The sequence below is a fragment of the Pholcus phalangioides genome, unplaced genomic scaffold (assembly GCF_987345545.1).
Source record: "Pholcus phalangioides strain wild (caught in Gottingen) unplaced genomic scaffold, Ppha-v1.0 ptg000042l_1, whole genome shotgun sequence".
Taxonomy (NCBI): domain Eukaryota; kingdom Metazoa; phylum Arthropoda; class Arachnida; order Araneae; family Pholcidae; genus Pholcus; species Pholcus phalangioides.
Window position 1 is genome coordinate 10,392,860 of NW_028301628.1, and position 25,297 is coordinate 10,418,156.

Consider the following 25,297-nt stretch of genomic DNA (forward strand, 5'->3'; position numbering starts at 1 on the left):
GTCACTTTAAATGGCTAGAAAAAATAAATGACACAAAAAAAATTTTCCAGTGTCCTTGCCCTCACTGAAAGACAAAGCATAATACAGGGTGTTTCAAAAAGAATCATCCAATTTGAAATGTGTATATTACGAAAAATATTGAACACATAGACACTTATAAGATTAATTTTATATTACATGGTTAATCAAAGTTTTTTGACAAACAAAATTAAAAATGTTCAATATGCATACCTTGGGATGCACGGCACATATGTCTATAGTAGTCAAATTCGTCCCAAACTTTTGTGAGCATGTTTGCACCCACTGCGAGTGGAATTCTGTGGACTACATGTGAAACTGTCGGATGCGCTCCACATTTTTGTCTGACCTGCGAGGACAGCCAGGGGATTTCCCTTTACACAGACAACCTGTGCTCAGAACTGTTTATACCATCACCTAATGCTCTGAGCAGTAGGAAGTTCAACACCAGGGTATTGTTGACAAAAAGCATGATGAACAGTTGTTACGGACTCACGCTTCGTGAAGCTTAGAACACAAAACAATTTCAGTTGTGCAGTCGCCATCTTGGTAAACACTGAAGTGGCAGCCGAAAGAAGAACGTTGGCACTACCTGTCGGCAACTGCGTGAAACTCAAGATTTTCCTGTTTCTATCTATACATAATTCGATCAAAACAGATTAAAAGCTGAACAGTTATGATTTTTTAAAATCAGATGCATTCTTTTTGAAACACCCTGTATTTTGCACGCTTATTTGGCAAAAATGATTTATACGCAAAACGTTCAAAGTCCACAACGATATCAAGGAGGGAAAAATGACAAATCATATTTTTGTTGATGTTTCAGTTATGTGAGATTTTAATTAAAAATTTTTTTAAATCTTTTTATTAAAATGTATATTACTTTAATCTATTCATTTTAGGAACACTCAGGTTATTGAAAAAAAAATGCATATCGTCCATGTGAAATGTTTTATTTTTCTTGAGCACATTATTTTTCAAGCTATTACGGATATAATGAAGTGTTTTACTGTTTTTTTCCTGACTGTTAAAGCAGGTCCGACTATATATTTTCAAAGTTGGATTATGACTTCAAAAAAAAATCTAAGGAGGTTTGAGACTGTAACAAATGAGGTGTAAATACAGTAGGATTACTGTTGTATATATGCATATTGGACTCTCAGAAGAAAAAAATGGACAAGTGAATATTCATGACTATGGCTGAGTAACTTGATTATTTCAAAGCTAGTCGAATTCAGGACTGATGAGCAAAACGTTTTAGCACCAGCGTATATACTTGGGCTCTATCTACAAGAAAAACAACCTATTTCTGTAGGGTGGGTTCATTATCTGATAATGTTATACATATTTAAAAAAACGTGGAATTTGTCAATTACATCACGAAATCCAGAAGCAATTACTGAGAAATACCAATGTGTATATTTACATAGTATATTTATTTACGAGGGGGGGGGGGTCTATAGCCTAGGGCAGTAGCAAATTTTAGAAATGAGTGGCTTAGAAAATTAGTATGTAATGTGAGAAGGATGCAAAATTTTATAACCAAGAATCCGCCTCTTCCCAGAGAGCTATAGACTAGGTCAGTGAGTGACCTATAGAGTTTGCAAGCATGCGAGTAAGCAAAAGAGTGACCTGGGGTGTGCACAAACACCAAAAATACACCACACCAAAAAATAACACCACAAAATACAGTATGAATGTGGGTGACTGAAACAACAGTGTACAAGTATGTGAGTAACCAAACAGTGTGCACACATGTGAATGACCAAAAGAGTGACCTAGAGAGTGTGAACAAGCGTGACCAAAAAATACGCATGCATGTGAGTGAGGGCTAAGTGATTTATAGCAACACAGGGTGATGAATGAGTGGTCAAAGAAATTGAACTAGAATGAGAGAAGGGTAGCAAAACTGTAAATATGCCTCTGAGTACATTGAAACCTGTCTTGAACGAAATCAAAAGATAGTCTGTGTTTAATGATTAGTGCTTTGATGTGCACCTATATAGAACAGAAATCTGTATAAAAAAGAATATTATTTAAGTCTCTTGAAACTTAGTAGAGGAATGTGGTTGAGGGTCATGTAAAGCTGGGTTTTCCTAGGAGTAGAATTTCTGCGCTATGTGCAGCGTGAAAATGCTGATTGGTTAGAAACTTGAAATTCAGGTTTTTTGTCCTATCAGAGTTTTCACGCTGCACGCACTGTAAAAACCTGCTTCTAGGAAAACCTGGCTTAAGGTTAAGTAGTAGTCTCTTGACGTTCCGTTTCTATATAAAGGTTTCACTATATTTATTTTTCAAGATTTCACAGAGGAATCATGAAAAGCCTCTCTTGTCAAGATTTTTCTTTTATTGTGAGTGCGACAATATGTTTTGAATCGAGTGACATACATCATATCAAATTTACAAAAGAAAAATTTACATGAATCATGCGTAGCTTGCGATTACATTAAAGAAATGATATACTTCATCTTTGTCGTAAACAGCTACTTCTGTGTTGCATTGAGCACAGTGAACTGGGTTATATACAGAATCTACAGCGGACTCTGCCCTTCTTCTATTCCTCTTTTTGGCAGGGTATACCAAGCTCTCTTCCGGATTCACATTGCAGTTGCTCACAAACATCGCACGATATTGGTTCTTATAAATCTCGTGCCTGAAAATAAAAATGTGACTCAGATTAAAATCGTAAAAGTGAAGCATATACATGCATGAAGCATCACATGCATAGATGTGAACCTGCATGTACAAGATTCTTATACAGTGAAAATCCTGAATAACTATGTATTAGGATGTAATAATATGTATAAGGATAATTGCCTATGTATACCAGTATTAATCTCTGCCCGAGTGGTGCAGTGGTAAGATGCTCATCTTCCACTATGAAAGTTACAGTCAAGGTCCATGGGTTCGAATCCGGTCAAAGAACATCAGAAACAGGTTCTTTACCTACAGAGCCAGAGGCGACTACTGATAGATGGTGCCTTCATTTCCCACCCAACTTCACTGATTGGAAATCACCATATGACAATACATGACTGGAGTTGGTGTGTGGTAAAGTAATATTAATCTCTAGTCCCAATACACTTTTCATAGCGTTAATATATTCCATCTATAATGATATGTTTTTCCGGGCCTTTGAGTTGGGGGCTTAGCTCAAGCTTATTTTGCAGCCTGGGTGCCAAGCCTCAACTGCTGCCCTCTAAAGAGGACCCTGGAATCAGCCTGATATATTTTAGGACAGAGCTGCACGCCATTGTTCATCAAAAAAATCGTGGCCATGTGTACCAATTTTTAAGAAACCGTCCTGTTTTTTGATTCAGAATTATTTTACAGTTTTAAATTATGCCAGATAACTTAATCCACAAAATAGCACTCATAAGTATACTGATCTGCCATCGTTACTTACACTGCAAAGAGGAAGTACGATGAGATGGTTTTTATTATCAAATTCATTTTAAAGGCATTTCTGGTGCTCCAGAGAACAGACAAGTGAAAAGCCAAATTCTTCCTCTACGATTATTTGAATGTTCCGGAGAAATTACTTGGTTGGGGGCATCAAAATGCACACTTGTGTTCTCTCAACATCTTTGTCCTCAAGGTTTTGCTCAAAATTGAGATGTCATGTGAATTTTCCCTGTTGGGAATTCCCTTGTGAGCTGCCACCACCTCACACAAGGAAAATAATTTTGGAATTATCACAACAAATAATTACAGAATCACTTAAAGTGAATCAGAAATAATTAATTTAACCCTTTCAGCGGCAATCCAGAGATATCTCGCCATTTTGACCAGCTTTATTTCTGTCACCCCAAGATATTTCGTCTCCTAAAAATGCAATGAAGCTGTTTTTACTATGAAACATGTTTTCTATCCCATCCTCCAACCAATCAACTGCCAGTGGGTGGAGTCAGCTCTTGTTCAAGGTTAGATAAAGAGGAACGAGAGAAATATGCACTCAGTATGAACAATAAAAGATTTTTTTCCCAAAAGAAAGTATTTCTCTTCATAGAAAGCCCCACACGGTTTTTTTTTTTGTATCATAGTGAGGGAAATAAAAGCAATGGTCGGAGTAAATTTTCTGGTTGGGGGGGGGGGGAGAGAAAGCAGTTATGTGCTCGCAATATGAAAGAATTCTTAAAATACATGGCAATTTCAAATGTGGCAGTTTAAATGCGGTTCAGGAAAATTCTAAAAACCTCTTAAAGGGTTAATCCATAATTAATTAAAGAATTTTTTCAGAATTGGTGAAAAATAATTTCAGCACTAACAAAAATTGATGACAAAAAAAAGTTCCTGTTTAACTCAGGGCCCCCATCATTCTATGTAATATGATGTCATGTAATCAGCACACACTGGTTAAACACTTTTCTTTTCAGGCGTAATGGCATGTGAGAATTACACACTTTTTGCCAAAAGTGCTCCATCCAATCCTGATCCTTATGCTCATTTCATTAATGATTCCGTTGTCCATGGTAATTTCTTGTCCCAGGTATACATAGCTTTTTACTTCTTCTATCTCTGTGTTGTTGAGCAAGATAGTCTTTTTCAATGCAAAGGGTTTGAACATAACTTTAGTCTTTTGCAGATCCGTTTCCAAGTTTAAGGTTCAATGAAAAGAATACAAGAAAATATAAATTTTTGACAAATATGCTTTAAACTTTTCTAGTTGCAAGAGGCTAGTTGATTGGTAAATGGTTACATTCAAAACGAAACAATTATTAGGTGTTTTAATGATAAAAATCTGGTAATTTTTTTAATTAGATTGCAATACTGAAAACTACTACTAAACTACCAGTGCATCACATAAACATTCTTTTAAGAATCTTCATGAATTGGTGAAGTGTTGGTTTTTGTATGTGTCTATCTTAATGAATTTGTGATGTCTGATGCATGCATGCTATGTATTGGAAGCAAGACCCCAACTAAAGGGGAGGAGGTGGATCTGGTCGCCAAATTCTCCCTTTAACTGCTTCTACATGCAAGGGGTGCCAAAATTCTATAAGCCCTCAGTGACAAAGTATCTGGTTGTGACACTCATTGGAAGTGTTACCATCTACCTTCCAAACTGGAAATGAAAGTGTGAGACGTCTGGATTTTTGTGTTCTGTAAATATCATGTTGCAGAGATCTGCCTGCTCTCTGTAGGTTGACTTTTTTTTTCATATGGGCAACACTGCTGGCGAATTTAAAAAAATAGGAAATGTAGCTTTAACAAACTGAGTTTTATGGTCATGAAAAAAAAATTATAATGCACCAATACTTACCTCTGGCAATCCAAGCACAAGAGAGACAAGCATGCAGGACAATTCAAGACAGCGTCACTGTTCGGGAGTGGTTTGACATTTTTCATGGCTGCACTTCCAGCGGTGGACAATGATGCCGAAGAGGAGGGAAAGATATAGGCTCGTCTTTTGTCGTCTATCCATTTCTGGTCCTCGGCATCCATATCAGGGTCATAGAAAAGTTCATCATTTGTTTTTTCCTCAGCTTGTGAATCTGTCAATTTTAATTTTCAAAAATAACATGTAAATGTATACAAATTTAACATTATTGTTGAATGACATCAATGAACTAGCCATTAAAATAGTAAGCGTAAGTGTGAAATCTGTTGTCACTGTTTACAAGAGAACGAGTAAAAGTAAAAATTCAATACAAAAAAATGCACACACACTATTTATATTTCAGATAAGCTAATGTTTTATAATATTAGGAGGATTGGCAATATAATTATCAGGAGATAGGCAAAAATGTTAAAGCTACTGATGAAATATAAATTTCAGTTGGTTACAGCTTCAACCATGAGATAAATGCACAATGCAGGGGTGGCTCAACAAAAAATCTCTACCTGTGCGGAACATACTTTAGTGCCCCTCAAGAAAAAAATCTCTCTCAGCGCTGGACTTATTTTTGGTGCCCTTCTGACCACGTTTTTTGGTTGACAAAGCTTTTATTTTGCCCTGAACTTGGATTTAGGGCCCCTAACAGAGAACAGTACAGCTGTATGGCCCAAAAGCTGCCTCTGTGACAATAGATACAGAGGCAGGTGTGGTCAGAAAACATAAAGAGGCCCCCCATGCCTGAAAAAACAATAAAAAATTCCAGGGTTCCCAGCAAAAAGTCTGCTTGATAATTTCCTGGACCGTAATTTGAAAATTTTCCTGACCAAAAGTGTGTACACTGTCACGGGCAGATATAATCCAAAAATGTTCAAGATCACTCTACGTTATATCCTTTCTTGATAATATACCATTGGAAAGCACAGTACAGACAGAATTTTCAAATCTTGCTCCCACCCTTCCAAAACTAAAGGAGCTTAATGATCAACATTGTTTCCCAGTATGTAAATTCCTATCATTTAACGCATAAGACATTTTGCTCATGTACCATAAAACTTCCTCTTAACGAACACCACTCAGATGCAGTCACCTCCTTTTAGGCAAGGTTGTAAAAAACCCTGGTTTTTTGGGAAAATTGAATTTCCTATTTCCACAACCTCAACATATCTAATTTAGACATGTATGTACATCTTACATTATGTCTAAATATACATTTTTGGTGAACGTTAAACTATGTATTTGATTCATAAAATTGACCATACAATAAGGGAATAATTGTTTACTTACAGCCTAGGCGGTTTTTTTGTGCAAAATGGGAGGAAAATTGAATATCTTTTTTCCACAACCTCAAAATATGTAACTTAAACATGTATGTACATCATTTATATGTACATCTTATGTCTAAATATACATTTTTGGTCACGTTAAACTATGTATTTGATTAATAAAATTGACTATACAATATGGGAATAATTTTTCACACACAAACACACACCCACTTCTGCATAATTGTATCTGAACCTTGAGTTGTATGCAGAGCTGCAGCAAGAAAATAATTTGTGGTAAAACAAATGAATTTGGATAGTGAAAATTCTGAGAAATCAGGATGGTGCCTGAATTTTGTTTTTCTTCGAATTTTTCAAATACTGCAGAAAATGAATTCAAAAGTGTCCTGATCCGTCAAAAATAAAACCTTTAGCTATGTAACCAGAACCATTAAGTTTTTATTTTTTTAATTGAACCCAAACTTTCAGGAGCTGAAGTCACATGCTTCTCTTTTTCTTGAATTCCTCACTGTTGGAAAATATATCTGCTTCATTAAATTAAATTCTGAAATATTTTTAAAAGAGCAGTAATAATTAAAAAATAATCTGGCTAAGAAGAGGAGATAGCAGTCATTCTGAGGTTCCATTATTCTGCAGATGCTTTCCACTTGTATAAATTAGCCAATTTTAGGAACTTAAAACTGCAGAATAACTTGAATTACCATTAAATACAAATGTCAATAACATTATTGTATGTTAATATCTCTTTATAAAAGACAACCTGTTATGTACAGCAACAGAATGCCTTCATCTGGCTGACGATTTTAACAGGCTAATTTTAGGGGTCGTTGAGCATCTTGAAAAAGGCTTATTTTCTGGTTAGGTCTTATTTTTGGAGAAAAACTATACTTTTTGTTCTGTTTCACTTGACGGTGTTCATTACCAATGTTCAATTCGAGAATCTCACAGTTATTTTCTTTCTTATGAGATAATGCTATTTTTGTCTCTTGATATTTCAGTTATGAAAGTCTGATGTACCTGTATAAAATTGACAAAAATGTAATGCAAACATGTAAATATTTTTGAATGAAAATTCAGTTTGCATACATTGCTTTACTTCTTCACAGAGGCTTCAATTTATTTATACAAGGATTTGTGTGTGTGGAAAATTATTATGTATTATAAATAAGCAATAATTTCTTTGGATATATTTATCACATATTACACATATCAGGTACAATATATATATATATATTACATATCTAAATTGATGGTTACATTTTCTGTTTGCGGTTTCTTGTAATATTTTAATATGTAAATCTTGCACCTAAATGCTTACGAGGTAGTCGAATTATAAAAAGTGAGTTTGTGATTTCAAGAAATTATTTATCTCATTTTTGCTCCCAAAAAATTTTTTAAAATACCTCAAAATATACATATTCTAAACACTGCACTATGCAACAATTTTTGGAATACATAAACTAACCTGAAAGCAACAAATTTTGTTTGAAAACAAACAATTTCCCCTCCAAAAAAAACCATTTTCTCCAAAAAACCAGGGTACATTTTCTCCTAAAAAACTTAGCCTGGTGGAAAATGGGTATCTACCTGGGGAGCAAATTCAACAACCCTGCTTTTATGGACAAATTATAATTTCCCAGTGTATAATAAAAGTATGCATTTCAAACCCCTGATTGATCGTCACCCCACTTTTACAGATAAATGTTTTTGTCTCACCGGTGTCTCTAAAAGAGAGGTTTTACTGTATAACCCAGGGGTTCTCAATCTTTTTCCACCAGCGGTGCCCCTGACAAAAATTGGAGGCGCACAGTTTGAGAACCCCTGGTATAACCAAACTTTCTATCTAAAAGGGGAGCTGGAAAATAAGGCAGATTGTTATAAAAAGGCTTTTTTTTTCTCTCAGGGGATCTGAAAGAAATAATCTTCTATGGGAAAAAGTGACTGTGGATTTATCTCCCCTTTCATATATCCCATATATCTTAATTTATCTTCCTTTTTATTTCAGATTTTCCCTGATTTTTCCTAAATATTTAGAAATTTCTTTGACCTTCGACAAATATTTCACATTTTCCCTGATCATTTTCTGATTCCCCAATTTTCTTTTTTTTCACTCTCCAGGTCACTGTGAACTTTGAATTTATGTCCCCCACTTAGGAAGCTTTGGTACCAACACATACTTATATCGCAAGACATCACTCTTTTATCAGGAAAAAATGTATTAAAATTTTTTGCTCGTCCTCCAAAGCACTTGCAAACCAATTTACTCGTAATCTGAGGTTTTACTGTATATTAGGGCTTGACAAACCACGGGGGGATATTAGGTGGCAGCCAAATTTTTAAGGGACAGGCAATATTTTTCCCAAAAAGAACAGTCAAAAGAATATTTTTTCCTTTACATTTATGGGCAAGACTGCAACTGGGTGGAACAGGCAGGTCTGATGCTCCGGGGGTGCCATACCAGAGAGGGTGCAAATTGCACCTTTTAACCTCTCCTTCAACATTACAAGGGGACCCTGACCATCTAGTTGCGGCCCTGTTTACGGGTCTTACTGACTCTTTTTTTATGTTAGCGATACATACACACTGAAATCAATGCCAAAAATTTCGGACTATTCTCAGACTAATTTAATAATTGCACACAGAAAATTTTAGGCAGCAACAGATTTTTTAGTTGCCATGGCAATTGTGAAGTCCTACTTTATATTTTTCTAGATCATAAAATTACACAACTTCAAACGTTATTAGAAAGCAAAGGGTAGGTAACGTTTTATTAGCATAATCATCAGACCTGTTTTTCCTTTAGCTCCACTAGATGAAGACGTTGAAGGGATTACACACAATTTTTCATCAGGGTTCTGTGCATCTGAAACTCTGGTTCTCTCAAGCTTTTGCATGTGCTCAGTCATAACTCGATCCATTTCATCGTCAAAGTCATCTTTAATCTCCACGATACCACATTGTCTACGAATATATTCTTGAAATTCATCTTCAGAGCTATGTTGGAGAGAGAAAAAAGTCTATAAGAATGTTCCTCAAACATGGATGATGATTAAAGGCTGAATTACATTGGTCGAGTTTACCAGCTATCTCCTGGAAAATAAATAGCTGGCGAGTGAACTGGTTTTGACTAGCCCAGCAAGTTACAATGACATATCATTAGTAAAATGACTCACTGGATCAGCTATTCTGAACGTGGGGCCCATGCACCACAGCGGGCCAATTTGAGTTTTTCCTATGAAGGCTCGGAACGTTTTGAACTCTTCATTTTTTTATATCAGTTCCAATTTTTAATTTTTAAACAATATCTTGATGACTTCTTTTATTTTTCCGGTATAAGGGGGTTTACCTAAGGGTTCTTAATGTTTCGTGTTCCATGAAAAATTTGTGCCAATAAGATACAAGTTTAGTGGCATGGTGGTAAGATGATCATCTACCACCATGAAGGTTGCTGTCACAATCCCGGGTTCAAACCAGAGGGAGGATATTTTCCCTAACAAGATTCAGGCAACCACTGATAGACAGCGCCTCTATTTCCAACCTATCTCATTAATGGCAGTAAATTACAATATAGCGATATGGCCAGAGTTGGTGTTTGTTTAGTTATTATTTATAGTTATTATTTATAGTTATTATTATTTAGTTATTATTTATAGTTATTATTATTTAGTTATTATTTGTTGTAGTAGTAAGATAAAGTTCCCATGCCAATAAAATGAAGAAAAATGAAGCCACACAAACTCCTTTAAAAAATAATATTTGTATAGCAATGTAAAGACAATGAGTTAATTGTTTTTGCATCCAAGCTCCTGGACACCCCTTGAAGTCTTTCCAAGGAGAACTCCCTGATTATAAGAAACACTGCTTTTGATCAAGTAAAAGTAGACATAAATGGGTGGGTGCAAAGACCTCTCATTTTAAAATGTAAGAAGACAAAGCAAAAAAAAAAAAATTGCTCTTACATTAAAAAAAAAAAAACCTTTGTTATGAAACTATAAATTTTCACTGGAAGTGGGGGGGGGGGCGCTACCAGGATTGCAGAGATGCGCTGGTGGGGCATGGCCTAAATCAGGTTGGGAACCACTGCTCTACACGGACGAGTATCTAATTTTTCTCCTCTTTTATTTTTATCTTTTTCTTTAAATGCGAGCCAAAACGAGTGTAAAAAAAAGTAGCCACACCCATATTGCACATGAGAGGCAGTAAAAATGCTGGCGACTAGAGAGAAAAAGCAGTGAGTAAAATCAGAAGCGAGTAGTTAGTGAACTTTTCCAATGTAATTAAGCCTTAAATTCTAGATTTTAACCAGTTTCCAAAAAAAGGCTTTCATATATATATATATATATATATATATATATATATATATATATACTGGGCTTTAATAAATTATATTATATTATAGAACCTCTCTATCTCAAAAAAATTTTTAGCTTGAGAAACACCATATCTGGAAGAAAAAAATTCCTTACACATTCACAACACAATATAAATATATTTTTATCTCTCTTCCTTGAAGCATTTTGTTTGAAAGCAGTGCCGTCTCACCGCCCAGAGGGGGAGGGCTTGGAGAAACAAGTAGGAGGTGAATTTTTCGATAGGGCCTCAGAAAAATCACTTGGCCCGGAGGCCCCATTATGCTCTTAAGGCAGTACTGTTTAGAAGGCCTATTTCAAAAATCAAATCATGGTGATTGTGAAGAGACGTGGAAATTATTTCCTCTTTCAGTGAAATTCAGTTTTCTTCCAGAAGCGAAAGAAACTGAGAAAAAAGGAAATTTGTTATAGAATGATGATGGACACAGCAGAGATGTAACCAGAAATTTATCTTGGGGAGGGAGACTGAAGTGATGGAACAATAAATTCAACCATGTTAATCTATAAAAATCAGTCATTTTCCAGCATTCCAGGAGGTCTGATAGCATCTCTCGCTACAGCTATGGAACATAGTCACTTTCTAATATACACCCTTTCTACAGGACACCCTGTTAAGGGGCCCCCAAAAATTCATATTTGCCCAATAGTGATGTAATCTTGTAACACTCAGCAAAGAGTTTTATTAAAAGATCTCCTGTGATGGAGATAACTAGTCTTATAGGAGGGTTGTTTAAGTGATCCATTTCGTGGAAAGTCACACTGGTGTAAGCTGCACTCATGACTAATAAATTTTCTTTTTGAACCTTAACCCTTACAGCAGTAATAAAAAGATATCTCGTCAAACTTGATCTGCTTTAATTCTGTCACACTGGAATATCTTGGGTTCTTACCACATTTCCCCCCCCCCCCACTGAGGCAGTTATAATGTGGATCAGGGAAATTTTAAAAATGGCTTAAAGGGTTACAACGCATGTTGCATTTTGATAAGCTTCTTGTGCTGGGTGGGGACTGCTGTCATAACTTCAACCAACAGAGTTTACTAGATGTCTCCAGGAGGGTGAGATGGGGTGTTTTTCTTGCATTGCCCAGGGCTCAAACTCAAGAGAAACAAGGCCTGTGTCAATATATAGGATTTTTGCTATTGTCCAAATACATATAATACATGCATATTTCTTTCTCTTGTTAAGGAAATTCTTATTGTTCTTGAGAGTTCACATCAATCTCTACAAGTCATTGTGTGCATGTGTTCTTTTCTTGGGACTGATTACAGTATCTCATAAGCCTTGTTCACATGTGCAACTATTGCAGTAGGATTGGGAGTGCTAGCACCCGATTGACGACTTTTTCCCTTCGTAAGAAAGGAAATGAAGAGCAGTCATTGGCAAAAGTTCTTAAACCCGCTTTTCTATTTCCCATTTGAACGGGGCTATATAGGCAAGTGGGGCATTTGCCCCCAAATTCAAACAGCAGAACTAATAAAATATTTTTTAATTAATCACGGGAGGACCCCATTAATGCTTGCTTTTCCTAAGGGTCTCTCTATTAAAAATCAGGCCCCCTTTTTTTTAGATCGCTAGATATTAGAGGTGATCCAGGGGAAAAAGTAGCAAGCAAATTTCACGTTAGCTTTACATTATAAGCATATTAAAATTTACTCATAAAAAAAAAAAAAAAAAAAAAAAAGAGTATTCATAAAAAAAAATAAAACAATTCAACAGGTATTACGAAGTAAAGAGCCATAGGAATTATCAATTATCATGAAGAGATTAGGGGAACAGCTTTAGTATAATCCCTAGTTGGTGATGTGTTGGCGATTTTTTTTTTTTTTTTTTTGGTGAGAAAAACGTCCAAAAGCATGACGAGAAATCATCAATAGTAAAATGGAGTCATGCTTTCGGACGTCTTTCCCAAAAAGGAAACAACACTACGGCTGTTAAAACGAAAAAATAATGAATAATTATTAAAATTATTCACCGCGAAATCGAAACCCGTGGGAATTATCACGAAGAGATTGTGAATTATCATTATTATTCACCGCGGAATCAAAACCCGTGGGATTAATCAATCATCACGAAGAGATTATGAATTCACCGAGAAATTGAGATCAAAAAACGCCATATTAAAATTACGATCGACCCCATGGGAATTATCGATTATCACGAAAAGGTCATGAACTATTCACCGCGAAATCGAAACTCATGGGAATTATCAATTATCACGGAAAGATTATGAATTATTGTTCACCTAGAAGATCCATCATCTTCTTCATCGTCGCTGAATTCTAGAACCATATAGTCATCAGTCATCTTGCTTGGGAAATGTTTGTAAACAAAACTGCAAATGATTTTTTGGGACAGAACACCTAACGGGTCTTTTCACCTCGGATACATTTTTATATCAGCATATAAAAATAACTTCTTCTGAAAATTAAGGTTTAAAATTAAAATCCTAACCATGAAAAATCAATAAAATATATATTTTTTGTATTAAAAACATTTTTTTGAGTTATTTGATTCACAAAAATTATATGTGACCACGGACCGCTGAACTTACTGACCCCTTCCATCATTGCTCACCCTTGAATATTCATTGCTGAGCTGGTCACCTCTAAATGTTGGACATTTAACTAAATTTATGTAAATATGTCTATCACAGCCAAGATAAATAGACTTTTCCAAGGCTCAATAGCTGTAAGCATTCAATATCTAACAATTTTTGTGTATGAATAGCTGTATTTTAATCAAAATGTGACTAGATTATATGTTTTTCATTATAATTTTTTTTCCCAGTCATGTCAAACAAATAATTTAGGATGACTTGTCACTGTTAAGTATATAAACAGCTCTCAGATGTCCTCTAACATAAGTGTAGCTCAAGCGTATTGATGTATAGACATCTTAAGAGCATCATGGGCCCCCGGACCAAGTGATTTTTGTGAGGCCCTACCTAGTAAATTTTAATCAGATCTCATTTTTATGAGACCCCTCCACTGTGGAGGGCCGTGCCCGGGTGGGCCCATGCGTTAAGACGGCACTGCACTAGAGGGCATCTAATACACGACATACATTATAATGATATGCTATACACACAGATGGATTCATGGTTTTGCGACCTATGGACTAGTCAAATTTTGCCGCCCTTCTCACATTCTAGTCTAATTTTTTTTGTTCACTCATTCCACAACATTTCTGTCCTGGGCTACAGCCAGCTTAGCTTCATGCCTCCGTAAATATGCCACTGTTGCTAGTCACTCCTTTGGTTGCTCGCCGACCGTATCCATCGCTCTCTGGGCCACTCTTTTGGTTGCTCGCTGACCATATCCATCTTTCTCTGGGTCACTCTTTTGGTCATGTGTGTGCTTACACACTGTTTTTATCACTCGCAAAACTAGTAACTTGCTCTCTTGGTCACTTTTGGTTGCTCACGGATCTTGTGCTTTGCTCCCTGTAGGTTTTCTTTTGCCACTCGCATGCTTGCAAACTCTTGAAGTCACTCACTGACCTGGTCCATTGTTCTCTAGGTCACTGTTTTGGGCATTGACATGCTTTAGGTCACTCACAAACTGGTAACTTGCTCTATAGTTCACTTTTGGCCACACTGATTATGTATTGTCCTTAAATAATTTACTAAATTTCTGGTTAATATGCATGGTATGTCCCTATGAAGTCTATTAGGGGACAAGCATCAGACAAATGGGAAGTTCGTGTGTAGCCCGAAGTTCGCCACTTCACAAAGGGGCCAGCCCAAGTGACCCGGAAAATGTCTGAAATTTGAACTTTTGCCACCAAACCAGAACATGAGCTTTGGCCGGCCCCTGTATATGAATCACTAAGATATCGATATTCAGATTCCTTTGATCATTAGGGTTTCCATAGCTAACCATAACAATTATGGTTAGCTATGGGAAATTATAAATGGCCATAATTATCACACACAAAAAAATCAGCAGCGATGACCAAATCATTGGGATTGATATGGGAGGGAGGGGGGGGGGGGTAAAGCCCTGCATAAGCCTGAATTTTGGGCATTGGCCCTGTCAACTTGGTTGGCCCCTTTGCGAAGTGGCCAACTTTGGGCTTTGGCAGTAACAGATATAAATCTGGTATGGCCGATAACTGTGGGGGATGAGGCATGCATTGAAAAAGAAAAGCAAAATACAGTGAAAAAATCCCATATATCAATAATAGACTATAGGCCTATATATAGTGGATCTCACTTAGAACGTTTTCCTACTTAGTATGGCTTATTTTCGTGGCCCCAAGTCTCTGTAATACTCATTAAGATTCCCCCATATAAAATTGTTTCTCGCGTACATTTTTTCACGACAGTTTTTTGAAATTGTATAATGGGATCCATTGTATAATGATATTGATCTGTGCTCTAGATGCACTTTTTCCCATAAGGTTAATATATTTTATCTATAGCGATAACTTCTTACAACTTGTCTTTTGAGTATCATTAAATAGGCTTTTAACTGTTAATATGCCCTGACTTTTGTCAGATATTGGTCTATTTGTATTTTTTATCTTCCCTGTCAGAGTATGCTCAATTACATGCCCAAGTGGCCATCGTGTCAGAAATTCTCTAAAGTGTATTTTTTAACTGAATTGTTTATGCAGGGGTGATCAAAGTTCTCGTACTTAGAGTAGTTGTTCCTCAAAAGATACTTATCAGAATACAGCCAAATTTTTAGGGAAAACTTAATAAGACCATGGGAGAGAGATTTATGAAATAAAAAAAGTTAATTTTTTTACCACCAGGTGAAAAAGTGATGCCTTTTTTATTGAATTTTCCTTTTTTCCCATGAGCCATTTAGCATATACACCCAAGTTTCAATGGCGTATGTTCTGGGAACTACATAGGTCGGAGTAGTGTCAGTATATTAATGGGTGCTACATTGGTCTGAGCAGTGTCAGTGATACTGAAACTACTCAGACCTATGTAGCACCCATTCTGGTAGACGTATTCCATTGAAACTTGGTACAACGTTGTATATACACTATGTGGTCCATGGGGAAAAGGAAAATTCAGTAAAAAATGTCATTTTTCTTATCTGGTTTCTCATCTAATTATGAAAATTGAACTATTTTTTATTTATTTCATAAATATCTCTTTCATGGTCTAATAAAGATATCCTAAAAATTTGACCGTATTTGGATGCGCAGCTTTTGAAGGAAAAACTACTCAGAATAAGAGAACTTTATAATCACCATGAATTTCACATGACATTACAATGTATTACTATTATTATTTATTTTAATTTCAGAAAAATGTAATAAACCGTTTCACTGAATGCTCCTATGCCACGGAAGCCACCTATCAAACCAAGGTACGATATTTATCTTGCTAGTTATTTGTTTATTTTGTGTTTATTTAAAGTTTTGTCATGTGATAGCTTTTCAACACAATACCGTGTTATCTTGAATAATGAGTTGCATCATTGTTTTGTGTCTACATTTTTTTCATGAACATAATAGAAATCATTTAATTTTTTCACATTTCCACAACATTAATAATCTCACAAAAATCTATTCACATGGTACATTGTATTATACGATGCGAGAGCTGGTCTTTCATTTAAAAAAAGCCTCCTCATAGAGATTAGTCAGGCCAACGACATTTAAAATTTGCTGTATAATATAAAAACCCTATCCAAAATTGTGAATAAATATATTCTTTTAAAACATTAATAATGATATTATAATTAACTATGATTTAGGACATACAATTTTCTAAATATGGTCAAACCTTATTCAGACTAACCTGCAGAGTTGTTGCTTGGACATTCGAAAACACTTTTCAGATAACTGAGTAAAAATCGATAATAGCTAGATTTTATCATCTTTAGGCCTAATCGTAATCAGGACTATATAGGAGGATCTGTCTCCTCCCTTTGAACTGAAGCACAACCTTGAAATATCAGGTTAGCCAATGGCAATCAAGTGGTTCTGTCAGGGCGATGATTGCAACTGGCACAGACTCGATCACGTCATGAGGCAGCCCTTATTATATCACCATGAATCATAACGAGGCCATTAAAAACATATATTAATTTATGGCTATTTTCACAATAATACAATATAGCCATTATATGCCATATCATAAACTGTATTTGAAAATTTCAATGAATGAGTCAGAATTCTTTTACACTAGTGGTTATTTACCAAGGTCCTTGTATCTGCTGCAGTTTAGTTGTGTAGTGGTGACACCCATGCATCGCAAGGACCAGGTTCAAACTCGCCATTGGCACAGTTGTGGTCAGCTAAAGTTGGTTTTCTGTCCTCCCCCCCCCCCCCATTAAACATTTTCACCACCACAGAGAGCAACAGTCCCTACAACAGTACAAGTATTCAATCATTACACATTAAACTTAACTCATAGTTTGAAAAATAGATGACTGTACTAGAAATTAGGACACAACACTAGATACACGCTCAAACTATTAGTACCCAAGCACACTCCCAGCACAACTCAATCGGTAGTAAATTGCCCATGATGATAGACAGGACTTGTGGTGCTCTCGGTTCAAAAGAAGGTTTTCCCCTCGACCCCCTTGGAGTCCTTGAAAAGTTTCAGAGGTCCTTGAGCTTGGATGAGTTAACATCAAGTTATTATTTTTACATTATTATGTGCTGAATATTATTTTGTTGAGTCCATGGCATTCGTCTTACTGGCAAAAGGGATTGCTGACCTTCATCTTATTGGGACAAGCGATCCATGTAGCACAAAAGGTTAAGAAGCCCGATCCCCTCCCCCCGATCCACACATATCCAAATTAGGTTCCATATTACAACAATTAAGCAATAATTATATTTTCCCTTTTATTTTTGTTCCAATCAATCTAATTAGTGTTCTGGTGATTAAATGTTTCAGCCTTTCAAGTTGCATAAATTGGACAGCGGCCCTTCGACTACTGTTACTGTAACCAAAGAAGATGCATTGAAACTGTACAGAGACATGATGGTTATTCGACGGATGGAAGCAGCTGCTAACAGCTTATACAAAGAAAAAATTATCAGAGGGTTCTGTCATCTGTATTCAGGGCAAGTGAGTCTCCTAATTCATATTGTTATTAGTACGCACACTTTTTCAAGTACCAATATGCATTAAATTTTTTTGTGTTTCGAAATTATATAGATTCATTTAAACTAGAGTTGTGATTAATGAATCGAGCATCAAATTCAACAGCCGAGCATTAGAACAGATGTATATGTTATGGTAAATGTGATAAATCCAGTGTGTGATTATGCATAATCACCGTAAATGTGATAAATCCAGTGATTATGCATAATCACTGACCATTTTGGTAAGTGTGATAAATTATGCGAATTTATTGCATTCGCTGGTGATTACGTATAAGCTGCAGCATATTGGTAAATATGATAAATTGTCAATGAATTACTTACATTTTTCCAGATATATTTTGCTCAAACTTGTCCAGCATGACAGACTTGATTGGTGATGTTGATAAATGTGAAGAAAGCTAATGAGACTAATAATAATTTATAGGTTTTTGTCTTCATATCACTTATTTTCATTTAATTTTATGGAAAAATATGTGCAGTGCACCCATCATGTTTGGGAGAAACTGATAAGTGGTTGGGTTTTTGTGAGACAGTAAACCCCCCCCCCCTCTTAATGGACACCTCTCAGATGCAGTCACCCCTCTTTTAGGGGCCGTTCAAGTATTACGTCATCATCGATGGGGGAAGGGGGGTTTCCAATTTGCTGACTTTTGATGACAAGGGGGGGAGGGGGATTCAGATAATGCTTACGTAATCAACCACCCTTTATGAAAATATGAAATATTTTTAATGGCATCTTACTTGGTGTGCCAAAAACGAGAAAAACCTTTCGATAGTTTGTGGGATTACTTGAAGTAACATCCCCCCCTATTGATAAGTCCCCTTCAGAGCCACTTTAGTGATCTCTAAATGTTTCGTGGTTCCAAGTTATCTGGAAATGTGTCCGGGGCCCCTTAAGTGCTCTGGAACTGTGCCACACATCACTTAAATAATCTGAGAATGTGCCACTGGTAACTTGAGTGATGTAGAACCACACTGGGGCCACTTAAGTGCTCTAAAACTGCATCACATGTCACTCAAGGGATCTCTAAATGTGTCACAGATCGCTTAAGTGTTCTTGAACTGTCCCGGGTCATTTAAGTGATCTGAAAATATGCCACGGGCCACTTAAATGTTCTGGAATTGTACCATGGGACACTTAAGCGATCTGTAAATGTGCTGCTTAGTTCATTTTTACAAAATTAGGTTTGGAGAGGGCAGGCTGCATCAGATAACCCCCAGGGCCATATTTGGTCTGCGGGCCAAGGGCCTTTATGTGATTTATCATTATATGGCTTAGAGGGTGGGTCGCAATGAATTTATTAAAGATAAATTTTGAGTTCATAGCCTTCAAATGGCATTGAAATGAACAGAAATTGATTATAATAACATATAAACGTATTTTCTTCCGAAATTTCTATTACAGAAAATTATTTTTAATTAAAAATTAAATATTCTATTAAAAGAATAAATATTTGATTGTGGGAGGAGGCACGAGCCCCCCCCCCCATGCCCCCACCCCCTGTGTACATCTCTGATCTGTTAATATGCGTTAGGAGGGGCAGAGCTGATGACAAAATTTTGCTGACAAGAGGGGGGTCAAAAATGGCTAAATATTTGCATACGTAATACTTGAACAGCCCCTTATGGCAAAATGATCATTTCCCCTTGTATAAAGGTATGTATTTCAAACCTCTGATTAACTTTTTTGTCCCACCAGTGTCCGCAAAAGAGGGGTTTCACTGTATTTCCACATGATTTCTTTCATGTTTATCACCAAGTTCATTATACATAATCACCAGTTACCATAACATATATATTGGATGCAAAATCCCCATTTCCTTTATTTTTGCACTATTACCTGTCAATATTCACGATAGATTTAGAGCACCATTATTTCTAGTGGACAAACTAATTCAAATGTTCATCTTCATATTGTAATTTTCCCTCATTTTCTACTGTTATAAGGAAGTAACAATCATGTTTTTTCAGTTGAGATATCAATTTTATTTCAATAATTTTGGCTGTTATCAATAAGTCACTTTATTCATAAGTCACTTCAAATATTCGTTCAAATCTTTACAGGAAGCATGTGCTGTTGGCATGGAAGCTGCAATCAGAAAATCAGATGCAGTCATCACAGCTTACAGAGCACATGGATGGACCTACTTGAGGGGAGTCAGCATCAAAGGAGTTCTTGCTGAACTGACAGGTTGCATTCATTGTTTAACTATCATTGACATTATTATCATCGTTATTATTAACATCATTAACTTTTTTCCTGATGTTTGGATTACTCCTTTGGGCTGTGTAAGAAGTGAATTTTTTCTTAAGCTTTTATTGTGAAGATTTCTTGAGCAATAAGTCATTCCAAATGGCCCTGCGATCAACCGAAATAAAGCTTGCAATCTACTGCATCATCATGTTCTCCAAGAATAGACTTGGATATGCTATTTTGCATCAGATTTTATTCTTTCATTATCAGTAAAGTAGTCTAAGGATGTGTTTAGCAACTCGGCATTAAATTGCTCTCATCTGGCTTCTTGCGGTGTTATTTTGGCATTTTTTCATGATTAAATTTGGAAAGGTGGACTGAAACTAAGGACAGAGTGGAAACAGTGCTGTCTTAATGTCCAAGAGAAGAGGGGCCTCAGAAAAATGAGAAGTTGAAATTTTTGAGAATTTTCTAGGTAGGGTCTCTGAAAAATCACTTAGCCTGGGGTCCATGATCCTCTTAAGATGGCCCTGGGTGGAAAAGATTGGTTAAAAAACTGAATTGCACCGAGATAATACGCTAGCAATCTTGGAGAAATTGACAATAAACTAGGCTCTTTTCATGGAAGGGACGAGGCTTTTGACAGTCATCTTTTGAGAACTAGACTTATTTTTGTTGATTTTTTTTAGGTGTTTGATGATTAATTTTATAGAGCATTTGTTTGGATTCCCTTGAATTGAATTCTCCATGTTACCATCATTGCACTCATATCTAATACAGTGATACCTTGGTGCAAGACTTGGTATCAAACCGAACAGTCTGGACATTGTAGATTATGTTTTCCATCTGCACGTGTGAGACACAAAAACAGTCTGACTACATCACATAAGAGGACACCTACGAATCCACACCACTAGAGATATTAGATGCTTTATAATACACTAAACTTTGCAAAGTGCTCTCGCAGCTCCTCTGAAGGCTTCGCCGATCATTGTCAGGGGGGATGAATGCTTGTTTGGGGTGCTTTGGAGCTTTTTCAGACTATTCTGTGGAGCTGCGAATAGACATTGACAAAAGCAAGGGAGCCGCAGGTCACAAAAGTTTGAGAACTAATGCACTATAGATATAATTCTAGTGTAGTAATGTATGAACTTAACTAGGGTGGGAAAAGGGTCTTCAGTTTCTCATCTTCCTGAAAATTCTCCTCCATCCAATTGTGAAGCTGTTAATTTTGTCCTTCGATCAGTTTTTTTTTTGCAATGCTTCTTTAGTGTTTTACATATTAAAATTTTGGGCTGTACCTGGAATGAATTAAACAACTTTCCATAGAAACCTATGTATAGGAAATCCTGTTTAGGCTGACAATGATTTCAGCTTATTATTTGTTCAGATTCTGGAACAAATTATCTTCATCAGCTGAGGAATCGCTGTATTGGTTTTGAATATTAGTAATGGTTTTTATCATTTCAACCTCATCTTTGTTTCTACCGAAATTCATTGACAGTTTATTACTTTTTTCTTTGAAGGACGAGAACCTGGTTGTGCAAAAGGCAAAGGTGGTTCGATGCATATGTACAATGATAATTTCTTTGGAGGAAATGGTATAGTTGGCGCTCAGGTAAGAGACTTGTATTTTACATTATTTGAGTTCATTCGGGCAATTAAAATTAAGAATAGCTATGAATATTCTTTGGTATTTTACAATATTACGAACATTATTTTGTAAATTAATAATTATTAAATTTTTCGGTGCTATTTTCATTATTCCTTAAAATTACTCACATCACAGTTTCATTGTAATGCAGGTGCCACTGGGTGCTGGAATTGGCTTGGGTTTGAAGTACCTAGGCACGGATAACATCTGCCTGTCTCTTTATGGTGATGGCGCAGCTAATCAGGGGCAAGTGTTCGAAGCGTACAATATATCAAAACTATGGAGTCTTCCTGTCATATTTGTTTGCGAAAACAATGGTTTCGGTATGGGCACAAGCGTGGAACGGGCTTCAGCTTCAACTGATTATTACACAAGAGGCGATTACATACCTGGAATCTGGGTGAGCACGATTTAGTTGATCTGTATTATTTAATATGGTTACCTTCAAAAAATAATTTTCGAGTTTCAAAATCTGATAAGTTATGTGGCAGTTGTGATGAAAAACAATGGTTCAATTTACTGTAGATCTTTTCTTCATATGTGTTGTATGGTCTTCATTTTGTTAAAGCTTCTGTAATTATAGTCTTTATATTGTGCTACAGGTGGATGGTATGGATGTGTTGGCAGTTCGAGAGGCAACTAAATTTGTCGCTGAAATTTGCAGGGCAGGCAAAGGGCCTGTTGTGATGGAAGTGGCTACCTACCGCTATCATGGGCATAGTATGAGTGATCCTGGTACTAGGTAAATAGTGTTTTGTATTGTATGTAAATTGCTTTACATCTATCCCTGGTCGATGGAAATTTTTTCTTCCCATTATTAAGCTGCATGAATTATAACTACCATAAATTGAATATAAAGTACTGTGATCGCTCACTTATGTGTCATTGCAAGGGAACAAGGAAAAAAGACGCATAACTGGGAGAAGCATAAGTGAATAACATTATTTATCTGTAACTTTCACTGGAAGTGCAGAAACTAGTTGTACAACTGAGAGAAATGTATAAGTGAGAGATCACTGTATATAGTTTTATATTCTGTTTTTATAATTGCATGGTAAATTGAGTGCTTTTTTGTATTATGCTTACATGTCCAAAGTTACAGAACAGAGTGGTGACATAGTTCATTTGTTTAAAACTGTTCAGTGGTCATAATAAAAGTGGCCACTCATTATACATAATGTACCCTATATATAACAAAACAAACTTTTTATTGTAGCATGGTTTTTTAATCTATTTCTAACTTCATATTTTATTGCTGAGAACAAAATAAATGTGTAGAAATGTACCTGCCTTCATTCAGATGATTTCTCGATATTCAAGTAAAGGTCGAGATGCCAAATGATGAGTACACAATTTTAGGGATAATTTTTTTTTTGCTTCCAATTGGACAAGTGTTATTTGAATTCTTTCTTTCCCAGTTACCGCACGAGAGAGGAAGTTCAAGAAGTTCGTCAAACAAGAGATCCAATCACATCCTTCAGAGAGAAGATCATTACAGAAAACTTGGTGGAGGCAGATGAGCTAAAGGTTAGGAGATCCTATCTTTTTTTTTTTTAACATTTTTTACAGATTACTTCTAAATCATTGTGATTCCATGTAATAATTAATTTCATAACTATGAAGTGGAACGTTTTTAGGTAGGGGAGTGAATTTTTGTGAGGGAGAGGAAATTCATCACAAAAAGTGAAACGCTTTCTTTTTTCTCTCAAAACCAGTTCTGTAGAATAACTGATTGTGTGATGAAGTCTCGAGAAGTAGATGGGTTGTGGTGGTGGGGTGTCAATAGACATTCGGCCGTGTAAGAAAATGAAGTTGGGTGGGGGTGAGAAGAGTTAATTTGTGGGCTGTGAGTAGGTTAATTTGGGCGGTTTGTGTCATCCAAAGAAGACAGTTTAGTACCTTTTCGTACCCTCCTCCCCGACACCGCATCCCTGGCCACATGAGAGTATATTTCTCACGTGAATGCAAGTTTTTGACATCGCAGTGCCAGCTCCTAATTGGCTGCAGTGTCATGACGCAGAATACATCCAGAGCCCTTCACTTTTTTTCCCTTACTCTTCACTCCTGTACTTAACAACCCCCCCCCCCCCCTATTGATTTAGAGCCAACCCAGATTATCACCAGAAATTTTTAGTGAAAAAATCTGCCATGCATGGGATATACAGCGAGTTCAATTATGATTCCATATGATGCCAAACTTGTTAGAATTATACGGGGCAAATGGTGTTTCGGGGGTTTAAGGGGCCAATTAGATCAAGTTGGTCAAATTTAATGTTGGGGGCAAGGAAGGTTTACAAAAGATAAGGGTCAACAAGATGAATCTTCTGTAAAATTAAATTTAAAATTTCTAAATTCAGTTTTAAATAATTGAAATTAAATTTAATTGAGTTGAATCTAGTCATGTGTCATACCTAGAAGTTTCACTTCTATCTCGCGAGATTCTCACATTGAATTTTTTTTTCAAAAAATAGCCTGTTACCACATAATGTTTCTGTAATAAGGCACAGATGCTTAGTATGTTGATATCTAATTTTATTAATCAAGATGACTATATTGAGAAACAACTTCATTGCTTAATTTCTTTTTACCTGTAAAATAATCATTGAAGATAAAGAGAGCTTTGTTAATTCTCATTTGTTTAATTCTTCTATTGTGGACAATGTTGTCGGTCAAGCTCATCAAAAACTAGTTTTACATTATGTATGATGAAGGGATTCATTCTTGGTTAAGGAATTCATTTGAAACTTTTGATGAAAAAATGTTGTCACATTCCTGAAATCCAGTTTATTATTACAGAAAATTGATCAAGAGGTGCGCAAAGAAGTTGAAGAAGCTGTTTCTGTGGCAAAAAATTCCAACGAGATTCCTCTAGATGAATTATATGCAGATGTGTATGTGGAGCCAATTTACAGCAACATCAGAGGAGTCACACCTTTCACACAACATCCGCACAAAAGGCTTTCTAAACCTATGAATTTATAGGCAGATTTTTTTATTTCAATGCAATGATTTTTAAAAGCATCAATCAGCGCATCAGAGATTATTGAATGACCATGTGTTAGTGCTCCATTTACAAGTCATTAAAATTTTCAGTTTTTTTTGTTTGATATTAATGTGTTCTGTTTGTGCTTATATTTTGAACATGATGCAGTTTCTCTGGTCGTACATTTAAATTATGAACCGCTATTATAATATAAAGATTGTGTGTGTGTGTGTGTTCAATTAAAACATAGATACGTGTCTTGAAACTTTCATTTCATATGCTAGTTATAAAACAGTGGTTCTTAATTATGGGTCCTTGAGCTTGGATGAGAAAACAATTAAATTCTTGTTTTTACATTATTATGTGTTGAAT

General features: G+C 35.9%; 2 protein-coding genes across 2 annotated transcripts; one reads left to right on the forward strand and one right to left on the reverse strand.

Annotated features, from left to right (window-relative positions):
- Positions 1-2,343: 2,343 nt before the first annotated feature.
- On the reverse strand, positions 2,344-13,351 carry LOC149064460 (E2F-associated phosphoprotein-like). The gene is made up of 4 exons (XM_089255124.1): positions 13,254-13,351; positions 9,428-9,633; positions 5,282-5,513; positions 2,344-2,671 (listed from the first exon to the last, which is right to left on the reverse strand). The coding sequence occupies exons 1-4, from the start codon at positions 13,313-13,315 to the stop codon at positions 2,443-2,445; spliced, it is 729 nt and encodes a 242-aa protein (XP_089111250.1). The 5' UTR covers positions 13,316-13,351; the 3' UTR covers positions 2,344-2,442.
- Positions 13,352-13,563: 212 nt separating this feature from the next.
- Positions 13,564-25,049, forward strand: LOC149064461 (putative pyruvate dehydrogenase E1 component subunit alpha, mitochondrial). The gene is made up of 9 exons (XM_089254762.1): positions 13,564-13,699; positions 16,276-16,338; positions 17,883-18,056; positions 20,159-20,285; positions 21,815-21,906; positions 22,094-22,342; positions 22,545-22,684; positions 23,361-23,469; positions 24,739-25,049. Exons 1-9 carry the CDS (start codon positions 13,652-13,654, stop codon positions 24,922-24,924), a joined length of 1,188 nt encoding a protein of 395 aa, XP_089110888.1. The 5' UTR covers positions 13,564-13,651; the 3' UTR covers positions 24,925-25,049.
- Positions 25,050-25,297: the final 248 nt, after the last annotated feature.

Bases quoted from the DNA above. Each gene is read 5' to 3' on its own strand.
- LOC149064460 (XM_089255124.1), bottom strand. From the start codon at position 13,315: ATGACTGATGACTATATGGTTCTAGAATTCAGCGACGATGAAGAAGAT. The intron at 9,634-13,253 runs GTGAACAATAAT...TCTCCAACATAG, and splicing joins GAAGATGATGGATCTTCTAG to CTCTGAAGATGAATTTCAAG. The intron at 2,672-5,281 runs GTAAGTATTGGT...TTTTATTTTCAG, and splicing joins TTGTGCTTGGATTGCCAGAG to GCACGAGATTTATAAGAACC.
- LOC149064461 (XM_089254762.1), top strand. From the start codon at position 13,652: ATGTCTATCACAGCCAAGATAAATAGACTTTTCCAAGGCTCAATAGCT. The intron at 13,700-16,275 runs GTAAGCATTCAA...TTTTAATTTCAG, and splicing joins TTTTCCAAGGCTCAATAGCT to AAAAATGTAATAAACCGTTT. The intron at 16,339-17,882 runs GTACGATATTTA...TAAATGTTTCAG, and splicing joins AAGCCACCTATCAAACCAAG to CCTTTCAAGTTGCATAAATT.